Here is a 21,619-nt window from a genome sequence, read left to right as displayed (position 1 = left end):
ACCTGGATTGGCTATTGATGCTGTTCACTGATTTAAGTCGTTCGCCAGCTTTTATTTTGTATTGATGCTGCTTTAGTGGCCAAAATAGACATTTCTAATCTCTGATGTTACTAACAAAGACGAATACACTTTAAATATAATCATCTTAAAATAAATGAAGGGTCACAAAATTGTATACCAAACAAATATTTTGTCATATTTATCGCTTAAAGGCACAATCTGCAACCAAACTGCTCCAACATTCCTTTTTGTTAACAGTAGTTCTACGTCTGTAATGTTTTCTGATGTTGTTGGTCTGTTTACATTATTACTATCTATAAACGTTGAAGTAAACCAGGCCTATGACGATCAGTTGAGGAACAACAAATGCTTATATTCATTCCATGTATAACTCAGGCTCTTCAATTAAGTATTGCTGATTGGGCCTTTAATGGATCTCATTTCGGCTAATAATCCTTTATGGATGTGAATCCAGCTGCAGTGATAGCGCATGAAGCAGCCAGGATTTAAGTCATACGAGGAAAAGTTTCCAGGCATGGCTCAGTAATTCATCCTGGTAATATTGAACATTATTGTGGCGTAACATTGAAATCGGCCAAATCAAAAGAACATTGTGGTAATTAGGCTGTAATTCAAGGAATTACCACATCGCCACACAGGCTTAAATAGTCGTGTTGGGAGAAACGCAAAGCACATTATTTTAATGGTGTAATATGCAAACTATGGCTCGTTTCAATTACATGGCTTAACAATGCATAAATGATGCGAGCCTTGTTATTTGGACTGCAGGGCCCTCAGTTATTCAATCACTCAGAGGGGCCAATGTTAGGGGCCATGCTGCCTCCTCTCATACAGTAAAAACACGGCGCTGAGCACAGAGGGCCGCTGCCAAACTACATTTAAGGGAATAAAAATGAACAGCAGAGAATGTAAGCGTTAAATTAACAGTAGGATAATTATATGACCCGTGTGCTGTAAAGATTCAATTTCTAACGCTCTAATTAGGCGACTGTCTCCCCATACATCAGCTCACATCCCTCTGCCAATTTCTCACCAGAAAGCGTCCTGTGAGCGGAAATAATTAGATTTTATTAAGACACGGCTCGCGTAATAAAGAAAATCAAAGGAGAGGCTGGTTGAATATGATATGTTTTTTAAATCATTGATTGTTCCACACACACACACACACACACACACACACACACACACACACACACACACACAGTCCACTGAGCCCCATTTACTAACCAGAACAGTTGAGTCCAAACTGAAGGGAAAGAGGCTGGGGTCTGTCTGGCTATATTAACCCATATATTGAACTGTCCACTGCCTACTGTAGGAGGAAGATACAGAAATATAGTCCGTGGGTGATCATTTTAGAAGGATGCTATTCAAAAAATCATTGAAAAATAATATGTGTGTAAGGCTTCAATTAGCAATTCTGTTTTTATCATATGACCAGTGAGAATTACCAAACACACACAACTAGTTTGGAGCCAATCATGGCCCAACTTACATCAACGTGTGATGTGGAAACTTGAAAAAGCACATTGACGAAGAGCCGGCGTCTCATTGTTACAATTTGGAAACCAAACACATTTGCATATTCATCTTCTGTATTTTTAAGATTTCTTTTAGCGAGGTAATCAATGTTTTTGTTTTTTTGTTGTAAAACCCATATGGGAAACAAATTATTATTGCAAGCGCTGTGTTTTTATGTCTTAAAACATGTCTGCAGGGGATCTTTAACTTGCTTGTTTTGTCCAACCAACATTCCCAAACCCAAAGATATTAGTTTATTATCATCAAAGTTGAATAACTGCACATTTGAGATGCTTGATTCTTTTAAACAAAAAAAATGACCAAAATGATTAATCAATTAATAAAATAGTTGAGGATAAATGATCTGTCGATTGACTTCCTGTTTCATCTCTAACTATATATATATATATATATTGATTGGTATATGCCCATGTTGAATACTGTTATAATGTCTAGACTATTACAACAGGAGGTATAATCCAATGAGGTACAATTAGATGTTTACCAACTTAGCATTTAGTGCCACAAAGTCCCAGATGGAGCATTATTGGTTTATTAGTCTCATCTTCAGGGAACAATCCCGACTAACTAGATATTTCTTTGCTTTGCATCCACCACAACTTTGACTTGTTTGGCTCATACCAGACCAGATAGGAAATCAAGCACCAGAGGAACTGAACCAATCTCCTTCACTCTACAAGACTGCATCGGAACTAAAGATATCCTGCGTTATAACAAAGTAAACTTGCATTGTTACACTGTGGAATAGCTACAGTGGAAGGCATTCAATACTTTTTAATCACGCACGGATCAATTGCTGCAAAGTAATAACAGACATGTCATTGTTGCTGAGGTTTTATTTCAGATTAGCTGTTCAGGTATCAATAATTCTCGTTAAGGCTTGCCTCAAGTCTTACATAACGAGAGCCCACGCTTTCCATCCTTACTGTAATTGTTGTGCGCATCAAAGAGAGGGGAGATTGACAGGCTGCATGTGAGGATTAATACAGTGGGTGAGTGACTGCATACTGGGTCGGGAGGGAGGGAATCGAGGAGAGAGAGTAAGATATGGGGTGAGGAGGAGGAGAATGAGAGGAAAGTAGAAGAGGACAAAAAGTGGGGAGAGAGTTAACGAGAGGGAGAGCATTAATTGTGTGCATTGTGCCGGGGCTCTTTTGCTGAGTGTGGCTGTCGAGGTGCGGGCGCTAACCCCTCCAGCAGCCCGCCGTGATCTGAGCCAGCTCTCAGACTGCTGTATTCCAATGCAATTAGGCCACTCAAAGGGCTGCTTAAAGCTGCACCCACACACACACACACACACACACACACACACACACACACACACACACACACACACTCAGATAGCAACAGCCCCTGTGGGTCCCCTCCATTGTGGCGGGGAGGTGTATTCTGCCCCTCTTTGAGGCCCTGGATGAAGAGACCACCCTGGGGAGCAGAAAAAAGGGAGGATTACCTCTCTTTCTGTCCCTTTCCCTCTGTCTTTCTCTCTTCCTGTCTCTTTTATCTTTCTCTCTCTTTTGGTTTAGGAGTTCACCTCTAAATCAGCTCAGAGCTGGAGCTTGGGTTAGCTCCTCCAAAGAGACACTGCTTGGGAGTTTTATGCAGCAGGAAACAGAGGAAGAAGAGCAATGAGGCATTCCCGTGATGGATGTCATTGCGGGACTGCTTTAGCAATATCACTTTTCCTCTTCCTCTTTCATTATTCATACAGTCATATATTTCAACAAGTGGCGTGGGGCGTGTAGCTCACTAGCTCGTCCCCGTTGGCATCGGCGCCGCAGCCTCAGTCGGTCCCCTCTGTGTGGTGCTGCATTAAGAGAAAGCTCTTCATGATAGCAGAGTTCTCTTGGCTGGGTTTCAGCGTGCCTCATTCCCCAGAAAGCATTTAAAGCAGATTACCCAACGCTACACCTCCCTAATAAGAGAAGAGAGGGGGAAAAAAAACAACAAAAAAAAACTGGCACATTAACACCTGCAATAGTACTCAATGGCATCAACAGATTAACGAGGTAATCCACACAATGAGGTCTTTGATTCGTGTGGTTTGGCAGGCAATAACGCCAGGCATAATGCACACTGTTATTTCAGACTGTCCCAGCACGAGAAAACCTGGCAGAAGCCGCTCCCTTTTTTTTTTTTTTTTTTTTTTTTTTTTGTCTTCCCCCGTCAGATGAGCTTTTGAAGAATTTTAACTCGTGCATCTGGTGTGTTTGCCTGTTTCCTTGTCAGAGAAATAACCTGCTGGCTGCTCCTGTGGCACAATGTGAGGGGAGAAGGGGAGGAATCACAGGCTTTCTGAAGGCTGTTTAAACAGCAGGGCTGAGGAGCTCTCCCTCGTCTTTTCCCCCCTATTTTTCTGCATAAGGACGTGCGTATAGGATATGTGTGTGTGTGTGTGTGTGTGTGTGTGTGTGTGTGTGTGTGTGTGTGTGTGTGAAACATCTCGCGGTCCCATTGCTCATGTGCAGCTCGATTAGCCCCACGTGCCTCGTTCGTCAGACGTGGAGGCAGAGCAGATGGCAGGAGACGCACCGTGTTACCATGCTGCGGCACTATGTAACGCCGCTCTAATTGAAACATCAATACTGCCCTGTCAATACACTACTGCTACTTTACAAAACACCATTACCTACAGACCTGCACTTGACATCTTTGTTTCACATTGAGACGCCTGGGTAAAAAAAGTTTCTGGCTGATTCCAAAATGGCGACGAAGTAACTTTCTTTCCAACGCTGTCTGTAACGGTTTCTGGTGTGTTTAATATCCTAATTTCAATTAAACACTCGAGTTGGTTTCTGTTTGTATACAGTGTTGGCGGCGGTAAAGGAAGCATGCAGAAATAAGACAGAGAATTTCCTCAGTCACATCTCCGCTGTGGCACATTTTTAATGAATTGATAAAAAGTTGAGGGAGTTCACATGGCTGTGATCAGTAATTCGACGTTATCGGAAAGTCAGCGGAGAACAGAGAGAAATTAGGTGACTAGAAATTAATTTGCTATTTGTCCAACTCAATGAGGAGTGACACAGCCTCTTTAATGAATGGGTAATCCATTTCTTATTGCACTGAGCTGATTCACCCTTCAATGAAGTGGAAAAAAACAAACATATCTTTCGCTAACCTTTGCAACATCCGAAAGCAAAGGGGGGGGGGAGATGAGTGCAGAGACCTGCTCCTGAGACTATTTGTTTTGAGGCGCAGATTTATATTTTTGTGTGTTTCTGTGGAGAGTGATTGAGTTTTACAGCCAAGCTAGGAATCCCCAATAAATGATTTGTGCCGAAACTGAGGTCACACAGTCAAAGTGCTGTACATGGAGCTGACTCGTGATCTATTGGCTTGCTGCACTGTGGAAAACAACACTCTTTATTTCACCGTGGTTCATATTTGTTTCTTCAGTTCCTTGCCTGCTGCCCCGTGCCTTCCCCCTCCTCTCCGCTCACAGTTTCTCCTCCTCCTGGATCTGAAGAGTCTGACTGCTGACGACATCCTGGAGATTCTGTGATGGTAAGGATCTGTTTTCTGTGTCTACGTTATCCCTGACGGTCTTGGTCCCATGAAGCTCCTTCACAGCAGAAGGTCTTGACTTCTGTAACTGTTGAATACAGTATTATTATGTAGTGCATGATGAGAGAAAACATAATCTACAGGAAGTAAATGAAGAAGCATGCAGTAAAAGCATCAGATAATCTTATTATTTAAATTTCTAAATGAATTGATAAAAAATGTCAAAAAACGAGGACAAATGCCTGGCATCATATCATAAATTTGAACGTGATATCTGTGATGATGTCAAATTCCTTGTTTTGTCCAACCAACAATCTGAACCCGAAAGACACTTAGCTATCACATAAGACAAGGAAAGAGGAAATCCTCAGAGTTGAGAGGCTAGAACAAGGGAATGGAAAAACATGCAAGAAGGAATGAAAGGATTTATCAATTATATATAGAAATAATTATCTTCAGATTCATTGTTTTCAGATGTAAAAGCAGCATCATGTCCAATAAGAAAGCACACATTTTCAATTTGTGCATGAAAACATCTGAGTGGAAATGCAATAAATTTGAAAAACTAATGGAGAATATTGTATAAAATGTTTAAGCTTGGCTGAGGTGGAAAAGTTGTTGCGTTGATAAATGCTAAATGCAACTAAGTGCAATATTAAAAAGTAGTAGAATTTTGTTTTAATTAATCGTTTAAATAGCATGGAACTTGAACGCCACTCAAACTTCCACTCCACTAGAGAGACAAAAAAATACCAACAGACGAAAAACATCAGCTCCGTGTGGAGCGATGGGACTGTAACGTTCTTTGAAGTGATGCACGACACAAACATGAATACCACATTTCCATCACTTTTCCATTTTTTGCACCGTTTCAGATTTGACTGGCGCTCTTTTAATGATGTCATCTTGTTGCGCCTTCTTCTTCTGCTGTGGTTTCAGAGAATAAACCCCACCAACTGTTTATGTGGATGAACCACCTCCGAATATTCACATAACCGTAGAGGATGGAAATGAGCATTCACTTTTACCGATTTTCTGGATGGAAACTTAACTCCTCTATCTGGACTTGTAGTGCTGCAGCTTACCTGGAAAGCCATAATGGACGTTGGGGGCTTGTGATTATCCAACATGAAGTCCCCAGGAATCTTCCACATCTGGATGACGGAACAGATATTTGGTGTTAAAGACAAATAATTGGCAGGATAGCATATAGAGCCATGGATCTCACCCTGTCTCTGAGGATAAAACCAGGGATTACAGAAGACAATTTCAGGATTTATTGCAGTGATTAAAATAAAAGGTGTAGTCCAACATTTTTTTTTTTACTTTTTTGTTTGGAGACACACAAGATAATGATTTGTAAAAGAATAGTGAAACTCAACACAGCAGGGGCCGAGATACGCTTTAGTCCCTCGCATGGGGCAAGCTCCAGAAATGCTAGCATTTCCCATAATGCAATCAATAGAATAATTTCATTAAACTCTCAATTTGTTAAACACAGACGCCTTTCAAACTATGACTATAGTAGCCCTTTAATCTGATTCGAATATACTTTGATGTATTTATAGATGTCGTGCTACATCATTTGTTCTTGTTAAGACTCCTTTAGGTCGTCCGTCTGTTGCACTTCACACCAGCACCACTTGCAGCAGGGGTTGTGACTCCTTTGAGACCCCCCCCCCTCTCCTTATCGATGTCATGGGTGAAAAAAAGAAAGACAACACCAGAAGAAATCTGATTCAACCCTGTTTTCTCAAGGAAAACTACAAGGGCAAGCAGCTGAATTTGAAATCAATCAAAAACTGGCTCTGTCCACGGGAGCGACGTTTCAGACTCTGGTTACGATTTGATCTTGGCTCAAGTTTTTAGTGACTGTTGACGTCTCAGAGTTGTGAGGAATCCCGAGCCGGCAGCTTACAGCGGGGGCTTCAGTGATACAGTATTTACAAGGCATGTGGAAGTGGGAGCGCTGCGACAGACGGCACCGTACACGGCGCTTTCAATTATTTCTCACAGCATTCATGAAAATAGAGGCACAGCGGGGAGTACAGTATGAACAGCAAAAACTATAAAAAAACATGGAGTGAAAAGAGAACTCCCAAGCTACAATAAATGGCATCGTATGCTGCTGTTGAGAATAGTGTACGTCTCCAAAATAGGAGAAATAGAAATAGTGCGGTGGTGTGTAGACACGGGAAGCAATGATGGAGTAAAAACCAGAGCATTAATCATTGGAGTTATAGGGATGAAATTTTGATTTGATAGCATTTTAAAAATCAGTTTTAAGACTGAAGTTGATTATACAAGAACCGCTTGTGGTCCAGGCCTGTCGTGTGACTCATGCACAGATAGTCTTCCTTTCTCCACAGGGGGAGAAACACTTGTTTGACTTGAGAATTATAATGTCCTAGTCGGACTGAGTTTAGGGTCTTAAGCAGCTCTGTGAGGCTGTACTGCACAGCGGCGCTTTGAGCTAAATGCTACCGCCAGCAAGCTAACAGGCTCACAATGCTGATGTTTAGTAGGTATGATGTTTAACATGTTCACCACGGCATTTGATAATTAGCACTAAACACAAAGTACAGTTGTTACAATTTGTCCTGAGTCGCTCAGAAAAAACAACAAAATGTCAGATAAATCTGTACAAATGTTTGAAATAATGCTAAAAATAAAATGTGATTTAGGTCTTTATTCACATTGACTGGACTGATGGAAGTAATAGTAACTGATGGACAAAACAGAAACTAGAAAAAAAAAGGTCTTTACAGATAGAATTGAATGACCTGAATTCTTCTTGAATCTGTTGAGGATAAGTAAAACATCGCCTGTTGGTGGTGAGGTCAGGGGATCACCAAATCAGTAGGGTATATCCCCTGGGGACCATCAATGTCAAAAGTTGTTCAAAAGGCTCATGGCAATTCGTGAGATATTTCAGAACAAAGTGGTGAACTGACAAACGGACAGACATTATCATTCATAGAGCTGCTAGTTCTATAACTATAGTATGAACTATATGTTGTTCTTTATATCAGTTGCTAGTGTACTCACCAACATATTTTAATTTATTGTATTTTTCTTTCTTCTTTTTTTTTAGATTGTACTGTGTGTCTTTCCATGAAGACTTGCACAATTCAGTAGAAAATAAAACCTTAAAAGATTAACTCTAGTCCAAATTTGTATAGTTCGGGGTTATGATAACATAATACAAATGTGTTTGATTGTCTGATTTGCTCGTTTTTTTTTGCTGTCACCATGGTGATCTCAGCATTTAACTTACTGGAGTGTTTTCTAAGCCATATAAAGGATGACCAAAACTGCCACAAAAAAAAAAACCCACACGACTCAAGTGGAAATATCCTGCAGGTAGACATACATTCAAGCACTGGAATGCACACACGCCTACACCATATCCTCTCTGTCCTCTAAGTCATCAACGGAAACAGATGACAACCAGCTGATCTCTGTCTCCTCCTTTAGATGAGAGGCTGTTAGTGAGGGAGAGAGAGAGAGAGAGAGAGAGAGAGAGAGGGAGAGAGAGAGAGAGAGAGAGAGAGAGAGGGAGAGAGAGGGAGAGAGAGAGAGAGAGGGAGAGGGAGAGAGAGAGGGAGAGAGAGAGAGAGGAGAGAGAGAGAGAGGGAGAGAGAGAGAGAGAGAGAGAGAGAGAGGGAGAGAGAGGGAGAGAGAGAGAGAGAGGGAGAGGGAGAGAGAGAGGGAGAGAGAGAGAGAGAGAGAGAGAGAGAGGGAGAGAGAGAGAGAGAGAGAGAGAGAGAGAGAGAGGGAGAGAGAGAGAGGGAGAGAGAGGCTCACAGACAGAGATGTTTGTTTCCCAGCCCTTCCACCGTCTCTGTGGGACGACCCTCCCCATCCACCCACCCACCCACCCACCCGCCAACCAACAACCCCCCCCCCCCCCCCCTCAACCTAGTGGATCAAACAAAGGACATCATTTGTAGGCCAAGTCTTTTTCCGAGCGTCTCTCTCCTTGGCTCTGCATACCAATCCAATACAGCCCAAGGAAAAGAAGCCACGCCGTGGTGCGTGTGTGTATATGTGTGTGTGTGTGGCCGGGGGTTGGAAGGTCTGTTTGCCTCTCCGCCGAGCATCGATTTATCCTTTTCTCCAATTTATTTCTCCTCCTTGCCTCTACGATCCATTCAGATCTGCCTCTAGGGGAGGAACTTGGGGTAAAGACGTTGTCAGGCCTCGCTGTTGCCTCCTAAGACCGGCTCAAAACTCATCTACAGGCCCGGGGACCGTGTACCCCTGCATGGACATGTCAGGCATTAACTTGCACACAAACAGAGCTACCTGTTGTCCAGCGGCACACTTTTGTCAGAGCTGTAATTGGCCTCATAATGCAGCCTAAAGGACACAGATAGCAGGCTTCAATGATTGTGAAAGGATAATAGTCTGAAAGGGAATTATAGTTGTTTCAGTTCAGACGGCGTGCTGAAAGATGATTCAGTAGACCACAAAATGTCCTCTGATTTCAAAGGGGAGTCTTACCCTGCTCTTGTTTCTGCAGCAGCAACTGTTAGTGAAGCCAGAATGATATGTAATTGTTCCTCATAATCAGGCCAAGACTCAGTGTACGAGCAGATATGATCAGAATAACAATATCTCAAGTCCCCATTTAACGGTCTCTGTCTGTATGATTCTGACATTTTCAGATGTTATTACTCAGACTCAAGGACTTGTATCCTGAAGCCTCGGCGGTGTCGACAGCGTTGAACAGAAATGCTGCGTGTGCACAAATCCCGCCGTCGTACCCCTACACACACACACACACACACACACACACACACACACACACACACACACACACACACACACACACACACACACACACACACACGTATGGCAGAGATGTGCGAGCCATTCTTCAGTGTCACAGTGAGCGACGCCTGGCACATCCTTACACCTGAAGTTGATCAATGCAGATATGTCCAGGGGGAAATTGAAATCCATAGGAAATTAGGCGGCGCCAGTGATTTATTGGAATAGTAAATCACTGTGTGTGTGTGTGTGTGTGTGTGTGAAACATGCGTGTTCCCCCTCTGTGTACAAGTACCGTACCTTGTGTCTGGCTGGGACACTGATATCAGCAGCCCGCACCTTCCTGTCTCTCTCCATTTGGAAGACCCATTGAATCAGGTCCAGAGGTCGGTAACGGCCCCTCTGGTACACCCCCTCCCTGCGAGGGACGGGGTGACGCGACCCCATGGACACAATGCTCTGCAGGGGTCCCTCTGAAGCAAAAAAACAGAAAAAAAAGGAGAGAAAGCATTGAACCACTGATAAAGCATGGCACTGACCGCCTCAGTAGCTGTGTTTTGAAGCAAATGTCAAGCACATTTTTGCACAAATGTTTGAAATGTTGCCAAAGATAATATTTAAATGAGCTCTCTAACTACATGTACTGGACTGGAGTAATAAAAAATGTAATATAAAGGCTCTTATTGTGAAGGAGTCATGATGTAAATGTTTGAAGACCAAAAGAAAGAAGTACAAATTGTCCGTTTGGTGACTCACCCACTGTGGCAATTCAGTCATGATGGCAGCTTGTACACAGGTATGACAAACAGAAATGCCAACCTTCTAAAATGTTGTTCTGAGCAAACAGTTCAAGACGTTACACATTTCATCATGTCAAGCTTATATCTTTAATAATTAAAACAAAGTGTTTCCAATTAAATTCATTGCAGAATTTCTTTGGCAAAAACAAATTAAATAAAGAAACTGCTGTGTGACAAAACACTCAGCCTTTCTAATTTGTTCCATTTTGTACATAATGTCTAGTGTGACACTGATATGTGTGACTAATACAACTAACTTTTCGCTTAACCTTTAACCATGAATCAAAGTTTGAATCCTAAACTAGCCCCATTAAGAGCACCGACATAGCTCGACTCTGAGGGTTTTTCCCTCAGCGTTCTATGCTTGTGACGTAATCTGATCCTTTTAAGAATTAAACTATAGGACAGGCACACTTACAGTACAACGGGAAAATCAAAAATATATATCCGACATTGAGTAGTTGCGTGAGGCTCTTTGAAGAGATGGCATTCATGCGTGAATGTTCAAAGAAATCCAGGCGGATTTTCTCAGGAATAAAATAGAGATAGTGTGTGGTGTGAACCCCAATTGAAGGATTACCGCCCCACACACACACACACACACACACACACTCCCACACCCCTTCACTTGCTGTTTTTTTTCCCTTCTTCTTCCAGGTACAATGCTTGTGTTCCAGCTTGTTTTTGTCCTGCTTTAATTGCTTTTTTTTTTTTTTTTTTTGCAGAGAAGAAGAAAAGACAACAACAAGGCGGCGAGCGCTGCAGCTAATGGAAAGGCTGTAATTGTGAATGGGGGCATTCATCTGGAGACGTCGTCCGTGAATTGCGCCGCACAATGCGCAGCGCCGGGCTGCTCAGATCACCAACTAGTCACCAAACACACACAGATGCACACATACTGACGCACACACTGAAGCCCCTTAGATCACTGGTGCTCAGAGGAGGAACGTAATCACACAGAGCAGGGGAGAGGAGAAGGAGTGAGGAGCTGGGGGGAGGGGGGGGATTTATACAAGGAGAGAGGAGGAGGAGGAGGTGGAGAAGGAGGAGATGGGATGGTGAAATTGATGTTTCCTACCATTTGATTTGGACCATAGAGCCCAGGAGGCAGATCAGATAGAGCCACATTCACTCTCACACACACACACACACACACACACACACACACACACACACACACACACACACACACACGCGCGCACACACATGCACACGCACACACACACAGATTCAGATAAAGAGCACAGCGAAGTAAACACAAATGCATACACACAAGCATGCAAACACATACACATACACTATTTGTACAGACATAAAACTCAAAAAGATTCATGCATAGTCTCTTTCTCACACACTCAGAGTATATAAACATAGACACATACGTACAGGTAAGCCTGCACACACATACACACTTTAATAGAAAGGTAGACGCATGCACACAGACGCATACATTTAAAAACTAAACATACAAACATTATGGATGTAACTTGTCAGAGCTCAGAGAACCGTCCAACAAACCCCACGCTTTCCTCCTCCTGCTGAAACCCACACACACATCCTTCGACCAAACAAACACCATTAAGCCAAAACACACAGAAACACGGTGAAAAAAGACACAACAAAGTGGCAGTATATGTAAAAAAAAAACAAAAAAAAAAAAAAACTCTCATCTCGGCGAGGCGAGACGAGGCACCTGTCAGCGCGGCGGCTCCTGCTACAAACATCGGGAAACAACAACTCAATTAAACACACCATCCCTGTTCAATTACTGCCACATAATCACTGCAATTTAGCTTCACTTGCCGCACAGCCACCAAACAAACACAAACAGGGGCAAGCATGCGCACAGAGGCAGGGAACGCACAAACGCACACACACACACACACACACACACACACACACACACACACACACACACAGGGGGCCGGAGATGTAGCTGGAGCTTCATCCTCCACGCCGTGAGCGTAGAGCTCACCGTATGGCATCTGCTGGCTAACTGGCTTAAAACAGAGAGAACACTATAAACGGACTGCTGATTTACAGTAGATCTAAAAACAATTACATGTGCAACCATGTCCACCACAGTACAAATGGCTTCATTTAGTATCACAGTTTCTGTCCTCTAAGTGCAGTTGGCTTTACTTCAGGGTAGAGAAAAAAAGTACATTTACGTAAGTGTTATAAACGTCTTAAACTGTCGGAACATTGAAAGTTATATCTGCGAGTAGGTCAACCGTGGTGTAAATTAAAGGACTGCGCCAGCGTTTCAGCAAATTCTTGATAAGTCAGGAGATCCTAGACATCAAAACCATCAATCCGTTGTAATTATGTAAGAGGCCTGCATTAAATCCTACCTTCACAAAGGTTGTAGCTGGGTTTTTTTTGTTGTTGCCGTAGCTGTTCTAGAATGGGAGGATTCAACCGATCATCTTTTGGAGGCTCTGTTGTGGTGCTGTTAAACTGCATTGCATGATATTGAGAGGTGTTTCTAATATTTTGTCCACCCTCATTATCATACGAGAGGTGGACAAAACAGTTTCAACAAAAATGTAACCATTATGAACTTCATGACAGTAGATTTTTACGGTTGGAGACTGCATTCGTCTTTAGCTGAGTGAACCAAATAAACTGGCAACTGTACTCTTTTTTTTTTTTCTCTTCACTTCAATGAACTACAGATGTGCGGGGGTTTTAACAGAGGACACAGCGGGTCACAGAAAATCTGTATATATATTTATTTAGTCATTTCTACACCCACTGGGATGTGTGTGTGGTCTATGATAATCATTAAATCGCCCCGCAGATCCATTCTAGTGATACTAAAACTTTTTCTAAAATCCGGTTGAAAAGTCTGCCGTTCACAGGCTCAGGTGGATCATGTGAACTATAAAAGATACATGAACACACTTTTGCGCAAACTATTACCATTACACTTTTGCTCAGAGGTTGTTTTTCATGGTTTGTGTTTGGCCTCTTAGCTCTAACTCCGAAAAAATCTTAATGCAACAGCAAACAAAGATAATCTAAACAATAGTGTTGGTTATTGAAAGGTTCGAACAAAACCAGATATGGAAGAAGTTGACTGACACACACACACACACACACACACACACACACACACACACACACACACACACACAGAGCCCTGACTTCAACCCATCCAACATGTATGGGATGAAGTAGGAACCCATCACACCTGCCAGCTATCACATCGCTGACTGACCTCACTAATGCTCTTGTGGCTGAATGGAAGCAAAATCCCTGCAGCCAGGTCACGAAATCCAGTGGAAATGTTCCGTTGACATACCCACGCATACTTGGTTCAGGTGTCCACATGTGGCTACATCTGGAGAAATGGTCTCTCTAACCCATGAAATATGATGTGGAAATAACAAAATGTCTCATCATTTCTTAATAGAAGTGGAAAATCCCCAAATCATTTAACGCATATTCACTCTATTGCCAAGAAATAGATGAGAAGATCAATACCACTCTCACACTGTATGGTAAATATGTAGCTGGAGCTAGACGGCTAGCTTAGCTAAACATAACAGCTTGCCTAGTTGTACAAAGTCAGGCTCCCAGCACCTTCAGTTTTTGCTAAGCTAAGCTAATCACCCATCATAATCCGGCTCTAACTTCATATTCAACAAAAGCAAATAAACCAATATCTCTATTTGAATGTTCACGTTTGAATGTTTTCTCTCTCTCTCTCATATATATATATATATATATATATATATATATATATATATATATATATATATATATATATAGATGTAAAATAACATGAACATATCAAAATAGCATTCAAATAATATATTCTGCACACAGCATAACAGGAGCTTGTCTAAAATGTATAATCATAAAGTCATGACTGTGGGTGGAATGAAGAGTCAGCAAACTACTACAAAATGATGTCATTGGGGAAAAGAATGAGGAATGGCTAAGAACCTGTGAATGAGTAGTGTGTGTGTGTGTGTGTGTGTGAGAGAGTGTGTGTGTGTGTGTGTGTGTGTGTGTGTGTGTGTGTGGTGTGTTCGTGGACAGCAGATTGACTAACAGCTTGAACTTGGGTTAGATCCAGAAGCACGGGGAGGGAAACATGGATGGATGGAGAGAGAGGGAGAGGAGGAGGAGGGAGAGCCATCGATTTCTCAACAGAGAGATCAGCATCTTGACAGAAAGAGACGAGAGAGCAACAGAGCAAGACACACACACACACACACACACACACACACACACACACACACACACCACACACACACACAGAGATAGAGAGGGTTCCCACTGGCCCTCCGCAACCTTTCTATCTCTTTCCAGGTTTCCTAACCCATGCTTAAATAATTTGGTGCCCTAAAAAGGGTTCTTTCTTTTTTCCATGTAGTCTGGTTTGATTCAAGTTTATATAATAAAACTAAAATAAATCCATCTGTAAAATGGCGGAACTTGAAGAGTAAATGTGTTACGGTCCTTGGCTTCTCCTGACTACCTTTCAAAAATCCATGATATTCCAGGACCTCCTTGACCGGTGGGAACCCCCCCGTTGACAGAGAGCAACAGGAAAGTGTGGTTCAATGTCTTTCTCCCAGCATGCCTCGGTGATTCTAACAACCCTAAACCCCCCCGACAGGGACACGGAGGACGGTGCCGTGGCTTCGTGTCGTTGTGGCTAACGAGGTGTGTGTGTGTGTGTGTGTGTGTGTGTGTGTGTGTGTGGAGGTCGTGGGCACCGGGGGAGCTGACACACACCGTGGGGGAGGGGTTGGGATCGGGGAGAGGCAGCCAGGGGTCACGCTGTAATTACACATCACAGTCCCTGTGGTCAGCGGCTCTACTGACTTCCTCTGACTACTGTGCCTCAGCCAAAGAGGCAGAGATGGTCGGTGGAAGGCAGCTGGAGGGGTTAGAGGAGCTTTGCGCTGCACTTGTGGAAAACATTTGTCATTTTTTTTTTTTTTTTAATTTACTGCATTTAAGCAGCTGATGCATTGATTCATTTGACTTTCTGTGGGTGTTGTTTCTCAAAAGTACACTCAGAGCATGTGTCAAACCTTTACAGTAACCCTGCCTCCATTCTCACCTCGGCTTGCATGTGTTCAAAGTAGCGCGAGCGGTTGACACTCTCACATACCGTGCGCGGCGGCGGTCCTGTGTGGGTGGTAGGTGCGTAGAGGATGAGTGTAGCGCTGAGCACGGCTCCGGATGCATCTTCGTCACTCGGCCTCGTACAGCTCATCACCGTGCCTTTGTGGTCAGTCACCTGGTAACGAACACATGAGCAAGAGCATCACGTCACCAAAAGAAAAAAAAAAACAGATTCATATGGAAAACCTAACTTGTTGGGCGGAATCCATGGGGAGAAAGTGGGAAAATATCATTGATGGAGTCGATTATAACGTTCAGTGAACTATCCCAGACAAAAATATGGTTCAAAGACAGTTATAATATATTATAAAGTTATTGTGTATACATAATTACACTGCCACCATATTCTAAGACACAAAATGTTAAGTTTTGATCTTTTCAATACCTTTTCTAAATTCATAAATCCCAAATAATCAGGCTTGTCATATGCTCAGTGGCACCTCACACAGTTTCTGGCTCAGTAACTTGGGGTGTATATGTGGGGGATTATAGAATACCTTTTTGTAAATCCTCATTTGGAAAAGCTTCTATCTCTTTTTGGTGGATCAACATGAACTCCTTACTTGCAGGAGTTCATGTGCGCTCCTTTGTAGGTTATTTTTTATTTATTTTGCGTGTTCTTTTTGCAAACCACCTTCAGTTATAAATACTGTGGTATGTGGCAAGTGAGGCGCCCAGATGCTGCCATGTCTGTCTTCCACTATGACACGTTAAATGGGATAAAACGGTTGTCGTGCCCGAAGCTCTTTGTTATTCCTGCCACCCAGGGCTGATGTCTAGAAGTTTGATTTAATTTAGGTTATTGCAGCGGTGTGGACTCGAGTCAATTTTCTTAGGCTTGAGTTATAGACTCGAGTCATGAATCCGATTCATTCCGATTTCATTGAACTTTGACTTTGACACCGATCACTTGTGACTTCACTTTCACTTTTTTGCGTTTTGACTTGGATCTGGGAACACTAGGCAACCAAGTGCGTTTGGATTATCACAATTAGGAGCAACTAGATGAAACAGAATAGCAGAGTCATAGTTTCAAAGTGTCAAACCTGAATTCATATTATATCACCTTTTTCAGCCGATCACTTAAACAGTTCTGAATCACCTCCAGTATTTGAAGAATTTAGTATTTACTAGGGAAACAACAGTAAAAAGCAACCTCTGCTGCTTATCCTAGTTTATGATTTAATAAACAAAATATCAACCTCACTTTGGCTTATGTATGCTAACAACTACGTCATGTGATACCCTAAAAAAAAAAAGTGCTTTTAGTCCAGAGCAGATCAAAGATAGACTTCGTTCCATATGAACTCCCTACATCTGCTACATCAGCTATCCAGCCTGCATGGCGTGTGTGTGTGTGTGTGTGTGTGTGTGTGTGTGTGTGTGTGTGTGTGTGTATTCTATATATGTGTGTGAGTGCTCCCAGCAGACCAGAGGCCAGGCATGGCGGCCCCCCAGCCGAGCGCTGCATTGATTTGTTGTTGGTAAACAAACAGCTGGATGCTACAGGTGGATCGATACGCCTCGCATGCCTGCCAGCCTCCCAGCATGCCTTTCTACTGGGTAGACACGGCTCTCCGTTGAGCTGCGACCCCGCTGTCGCTTGGAAACCTCCTGAGTCAAATATTTGAGTTGCCTGATTGTTTTTTAATTGAGCTGAAGTTAATTAATTAATAATTACTTTCCTGACCGTGTAATCCATAAATACCGTTTTAGGATAACATAACTCTACAAACTTCTAATTCTACGTAGAAGTAAAATATCCCGTTGTCATGTGTGGTAAAGATGTCAGCCACTTTATGGTACACTACTGTCATGATAAAAAATATGTTTAACTATAGTGGAATAAAAAGTGTGAGAGCTCCAAGCAGAGACAAAACCAGGGCACAAAGGAAGGATACATTAAACTGACTTTTAGACAAAAGAGAGACAAAGAAAATGAAAGGATTAGCAGTGGCAGAGTAACAGAGGGTAGAGGGGAAGGATTTCAAGGCAAGGGAGAGAAACTACAGAGAGAGGGAAAAAAAGAGAGGTGGGGGGGATTAGTGATGGGGGAGAGATGGCAGGATATCGAAACGGGTGAGTGCCACGGAGACGAAAGTGAGACCCAGCGATAGAGGATGAGCCTGAGAAAGGAAAGGAATTCAGCAAGAGATGGTGATACAGAGGCAGGCGAACAGAGAGCAAAAAGGAGGGACAAAGACATCCTGTAGCCACTAAAAGGGAAAACAGAGAACACCATTGACAACGACAGTTATACAGGAGGTGAGTCGCAAAACAGCATTTCTAAACAAGTTTGGAGACGAAACTTTGAGATGAAATTTTGATGATGGAGACAATGTATAGCTCTCTTGAAACTCAAAAAAGTGTAAAAAAATGTTTCTAAGGAGGCTCTGCTCCACATTGATGTAGTCTCCAAAGGGGAGGCTGCCCTGTGCCACCATAGACTTCTACTGCTGGACACTGAGCAGCTCGAGTGGGGCAGCAGGGAACACAGAGCCCCGCAATGAGCCGGACACTTTCCAATCAGAATGTGTCTGACGTCTGATGCAATATTTAGCATCGCTCTGTTTTCCACTAATTTCAACACATTTTACATATCTTGCAATATGTAACACAAGATATGCCGTTGACATACACCGTTTTAGGAGAACTGTTAGTGGATTAGAGAAGATAATGAGGCATTTGACTGGATGGCTGCTGGTGCAAATGTCTGGCCCGGCTGTGTAAATGTAGGCAGGGAAAGGTGAACCGGCGACATGTTGGCTAAGTCAGCGGTAATATACAGGATATTAAATTACTAGCTCTGCCTTCGCAGCTCAGCGCTTATTGTTTTGTCGGTGACATCTGTTCAGAGCGACTTGTCATAGTAAGAGAAGCACAGGTGTCCCTAATAACATTAACAATGGCTCTGTTCTAGTGAGCCACGGCGGCGAGCGAGCACGCCACACAGCGGGACCCTCAAACTGGAGGAGAATTCAATCATTTTTACTATTTACATCTATTTCTTATTACATACTGTGACATGTCAAAATGCAGTCAGAGAAAATGGCCTATTGTTCAATCTAAACATCAGCTTTCATTGACTTTCTTATTCTGCCAAAGTTGTACAATAGGCTTACTTAGGTTTTGGGGTGCAACAGAATTTGATTATGAAAGCAGCATTGAATCTGTCTTACAGTCTTACTTTGCACATAGCTCATTGCTAATATTCCTAAAAAGATGAGATTTTAAAAGATCTGATGCAAGAGTTAGTTAAAATGTGTCCTAAACCTTTTTTTTTTTTTAATCATTTGTAATTATTACATTATTCTTATCGAATTTTCTTTTTAGAAATCGACTGATGTGTAAACATGACAACTTGATAACGATATCTGATATCTGCACTGTCGTCAGCTGTCAACTGTTATTTTGTGCTGATATTCGATGTCTTTACAGAAGACACTTATAGAAACGACATTGACCAACTTTCATTAGAACGCAGCCCTTCAGCTACCAGACTCAGATACATAACTACAATTCTTTATGACTTATCTATGAGACTAAATTGAATCGATTAGTATTATTACTTTCACTCCCCGCACCTCAGAATGTGGTATTGTGCGACAAGCAGACGTAAAATGTAAAACAGGAAGTAACTGGAAAAGCACACAGTGCTCAGTTTACTTCGACGGAGAAACAGAAGCTTCAAATATAAAACCCTAAAAGGGAACCTGTGTGTGTTGGCTGTGTTGGAGCGGGAGTCAGAGTCAGATGGGAGGGGAGGTGGAGTCTTGCTGTGTCTACATATGTAAAGCAGCAGGGAAGCAGCAGTGTGTCAGACTGAGGCTCTGGCCCAACCTGGGCTCCTCGCTGATCCCTCCAACACATCAATCATCCAAAACAGGGCCATCATGCCCACATCGCATGCTGGGAGACACACACACACACACACACACACACACACACACACACACACGCACGCACACACGCATGCACACACGCCTCGGTACGCACACACTGCAGAGTGCTTAAACACAAACGACTGAACAAACACACACCGCATTGCACTAACACAAAGGTTTATTAATTGTATACACATGCACACGCACACGCACACACACACACACACACACACACACACACACACACTGCACAATTATGTATTGAATTGCAAACACATGCATATACAGTATCACAATGCACACACTCTCACACACACACACACACACACATATACACACACAATTACACAAATGAACATTCTGCAACACTCACAGAGATAAACACGTATGCAAGAAACACACGGAAAAAAGTGCACACAGTAAAAAGTGCACTTAGTGAATGACATACAAACACCAACAAACTATGCACACCCACACAGGAGCGTGCACACGCACAGAGTCACACTCTCTCTGCTTCCCAGTCTCACACAAAGCACGCAGACAAACAGAAATAGGTATCCTGTGCCTACAGGATGCCCTCGCCCCCCGACCATCTGTGACGGGTGCCAACGCACAGTGGGTGATATTTACATGGAGACCCCCCCCCCCCCCCCTCCATACACACACGTAAAAAAAAAGAAAAGAAAAAAGAAATACCCACAAAGGGCCGCGCAGATCGCTTGATCTCCCAAAACTCATTAAACATGCAGATATATGCAAATATATGCACCTCTAGAAATCCACCTTGGGCCAGAGCGAGGGAGTGTGTACGTGTGTTCACATGTGTGTTTGTGGCTGAGAATGTGAGAGACTGAGCATGTGAGTTCCACTGTAGCAACGATGTACCGAGGCTTTGAAAGTGTGCAGTGTTGTTACTTTTACAAGGAATAAAACCGCATCTAGAAATCCGGACTAACAGAACGCCTTTGCATTTAAGCTGTTAAGGCGTTCCGCTCCCATTTTCCTTGATTCTGGTCGTCGCAATTTCCGCCTGGGTAACAAACAGTGGACAAAGCTGTGTAGTACAGTTCCCCTCCCACACTGTACTTTTCACAAAAGTCAAGTAACAACATTCGATTTGCAATTAGTAAGTCACAAGTTAGTGTGCTCTTACCACCCGCACTAACACCCACTGTAACCGTGCTGAAGTGTAGAACATAACCAGTTAATGGAATAAATTATGAAAGATGTGTTAAGATGACGTAAAACAAATACACCGTTGTCATTTCAAAATGTGCCGATTCATTTCACTATAAAGGGTGCAGAGGTACAAACGATATCCAGGAGTCCGTTGACTGTGTTTGCATTGATTCACTTTGAAGTTGACGATGTTTTATTCTTAGGAGTCAGCTAATTGAAAACTTAATGATACTTACGGTCTATTCCTGCACTGCAACTGTCAAGGGTTAATATTTTTGCATTGACGTTCACTATCTTTAAATATAACAAAGAAGATGAGTGAAACACTTTGCTCGTCACATTCCCCAGTGTAACTCAGCATAAACAACAACTCTAAAAAATATATTCAGGTGCAATTGTTTGTAATCAGATCCAGATGCCTTATTATCATAATCATTTTAAGTTCCTACAGAAAACCAGGATGAATTCTAGAGTGACGACGTAACAAAACAAACCGCATCAGATCCATAAATGTGAAAGGCATTGATTGACTAATATCAATGTTTCCTACTGGCTGCATGTACTCATCAAACCCCATCGTTCCTTCATTATCTGCTGGTTACTCCATCATCACTTTGTCACTGCGTGTTTAGTTTGTGCAACTCCAGACGAAGCTGATGATGATAAACATATGATCTGTCAGTCACGGCCTGGAAGGGTGGCTGTTTGTGTGTGTGTGTGTGTGTGTGTGTGTGTGTGTGTGTGTGTGTGTGTAGCCACAGT

General features: G+C 42.6%; 1 protein-coding gene across 1 annotated transcript in view; it reads right to left on the bottom strand.

Moving 5' to 3' along the window:
* Nucleotides 1-1,202: 1,202 nt before the first annotated feature.
* Nucleotides 1,203-21,619, bottom strand: part of LOC137887202 (proprotein convertase subtilisin/kexin type 4-like) — a 160,102-nt gene continuing 139,685 nt past the window's right edge. The window contains 6 exon segments of the mRNA XM_068730015.1: nucleotides 1,203-3,478; nucleotides 4,971-5,158; nucleotides 6,156-6,368; nucleotides 10,147-10,319; nucleotides 15,781-15,816; nucleotides 15,819-15,909. Coding sequence (XP_068586116.1) covers nucleotides 5,003-5,158; nucleotides 6,156-6,368; nucleotides 10,147-10,319; nucleotides 15,781-15,816; nucleotides 15,819-15,909 — 669 coding nt within the window. The 3' untranslated portion in view covers nucleotides 1,203-3,478; nucleotides 4,971-5,002.

The sequence above is a fragment of the Cebidichthys violaceus genome, unplaced genomic scaffold (genome assembly GCF_023349555.1).
Source record: "Cebidichthys violaceus isolate CVI_PGR_0920_01 unplaced genomic scaffold, fCebVio1.0.p SCAF_49, whole genome shotgun sequence".
NCBI classification, from domain to species: Eukaryota; Metazoa; Chordata; class Actinopteri; order Perciformes; family Stichaeidae; genus Cebidichthys; species Cebidichthys violaceus.
This window is presented reverse-complemented; position numbering and strand designations above follow the sequence as displayed.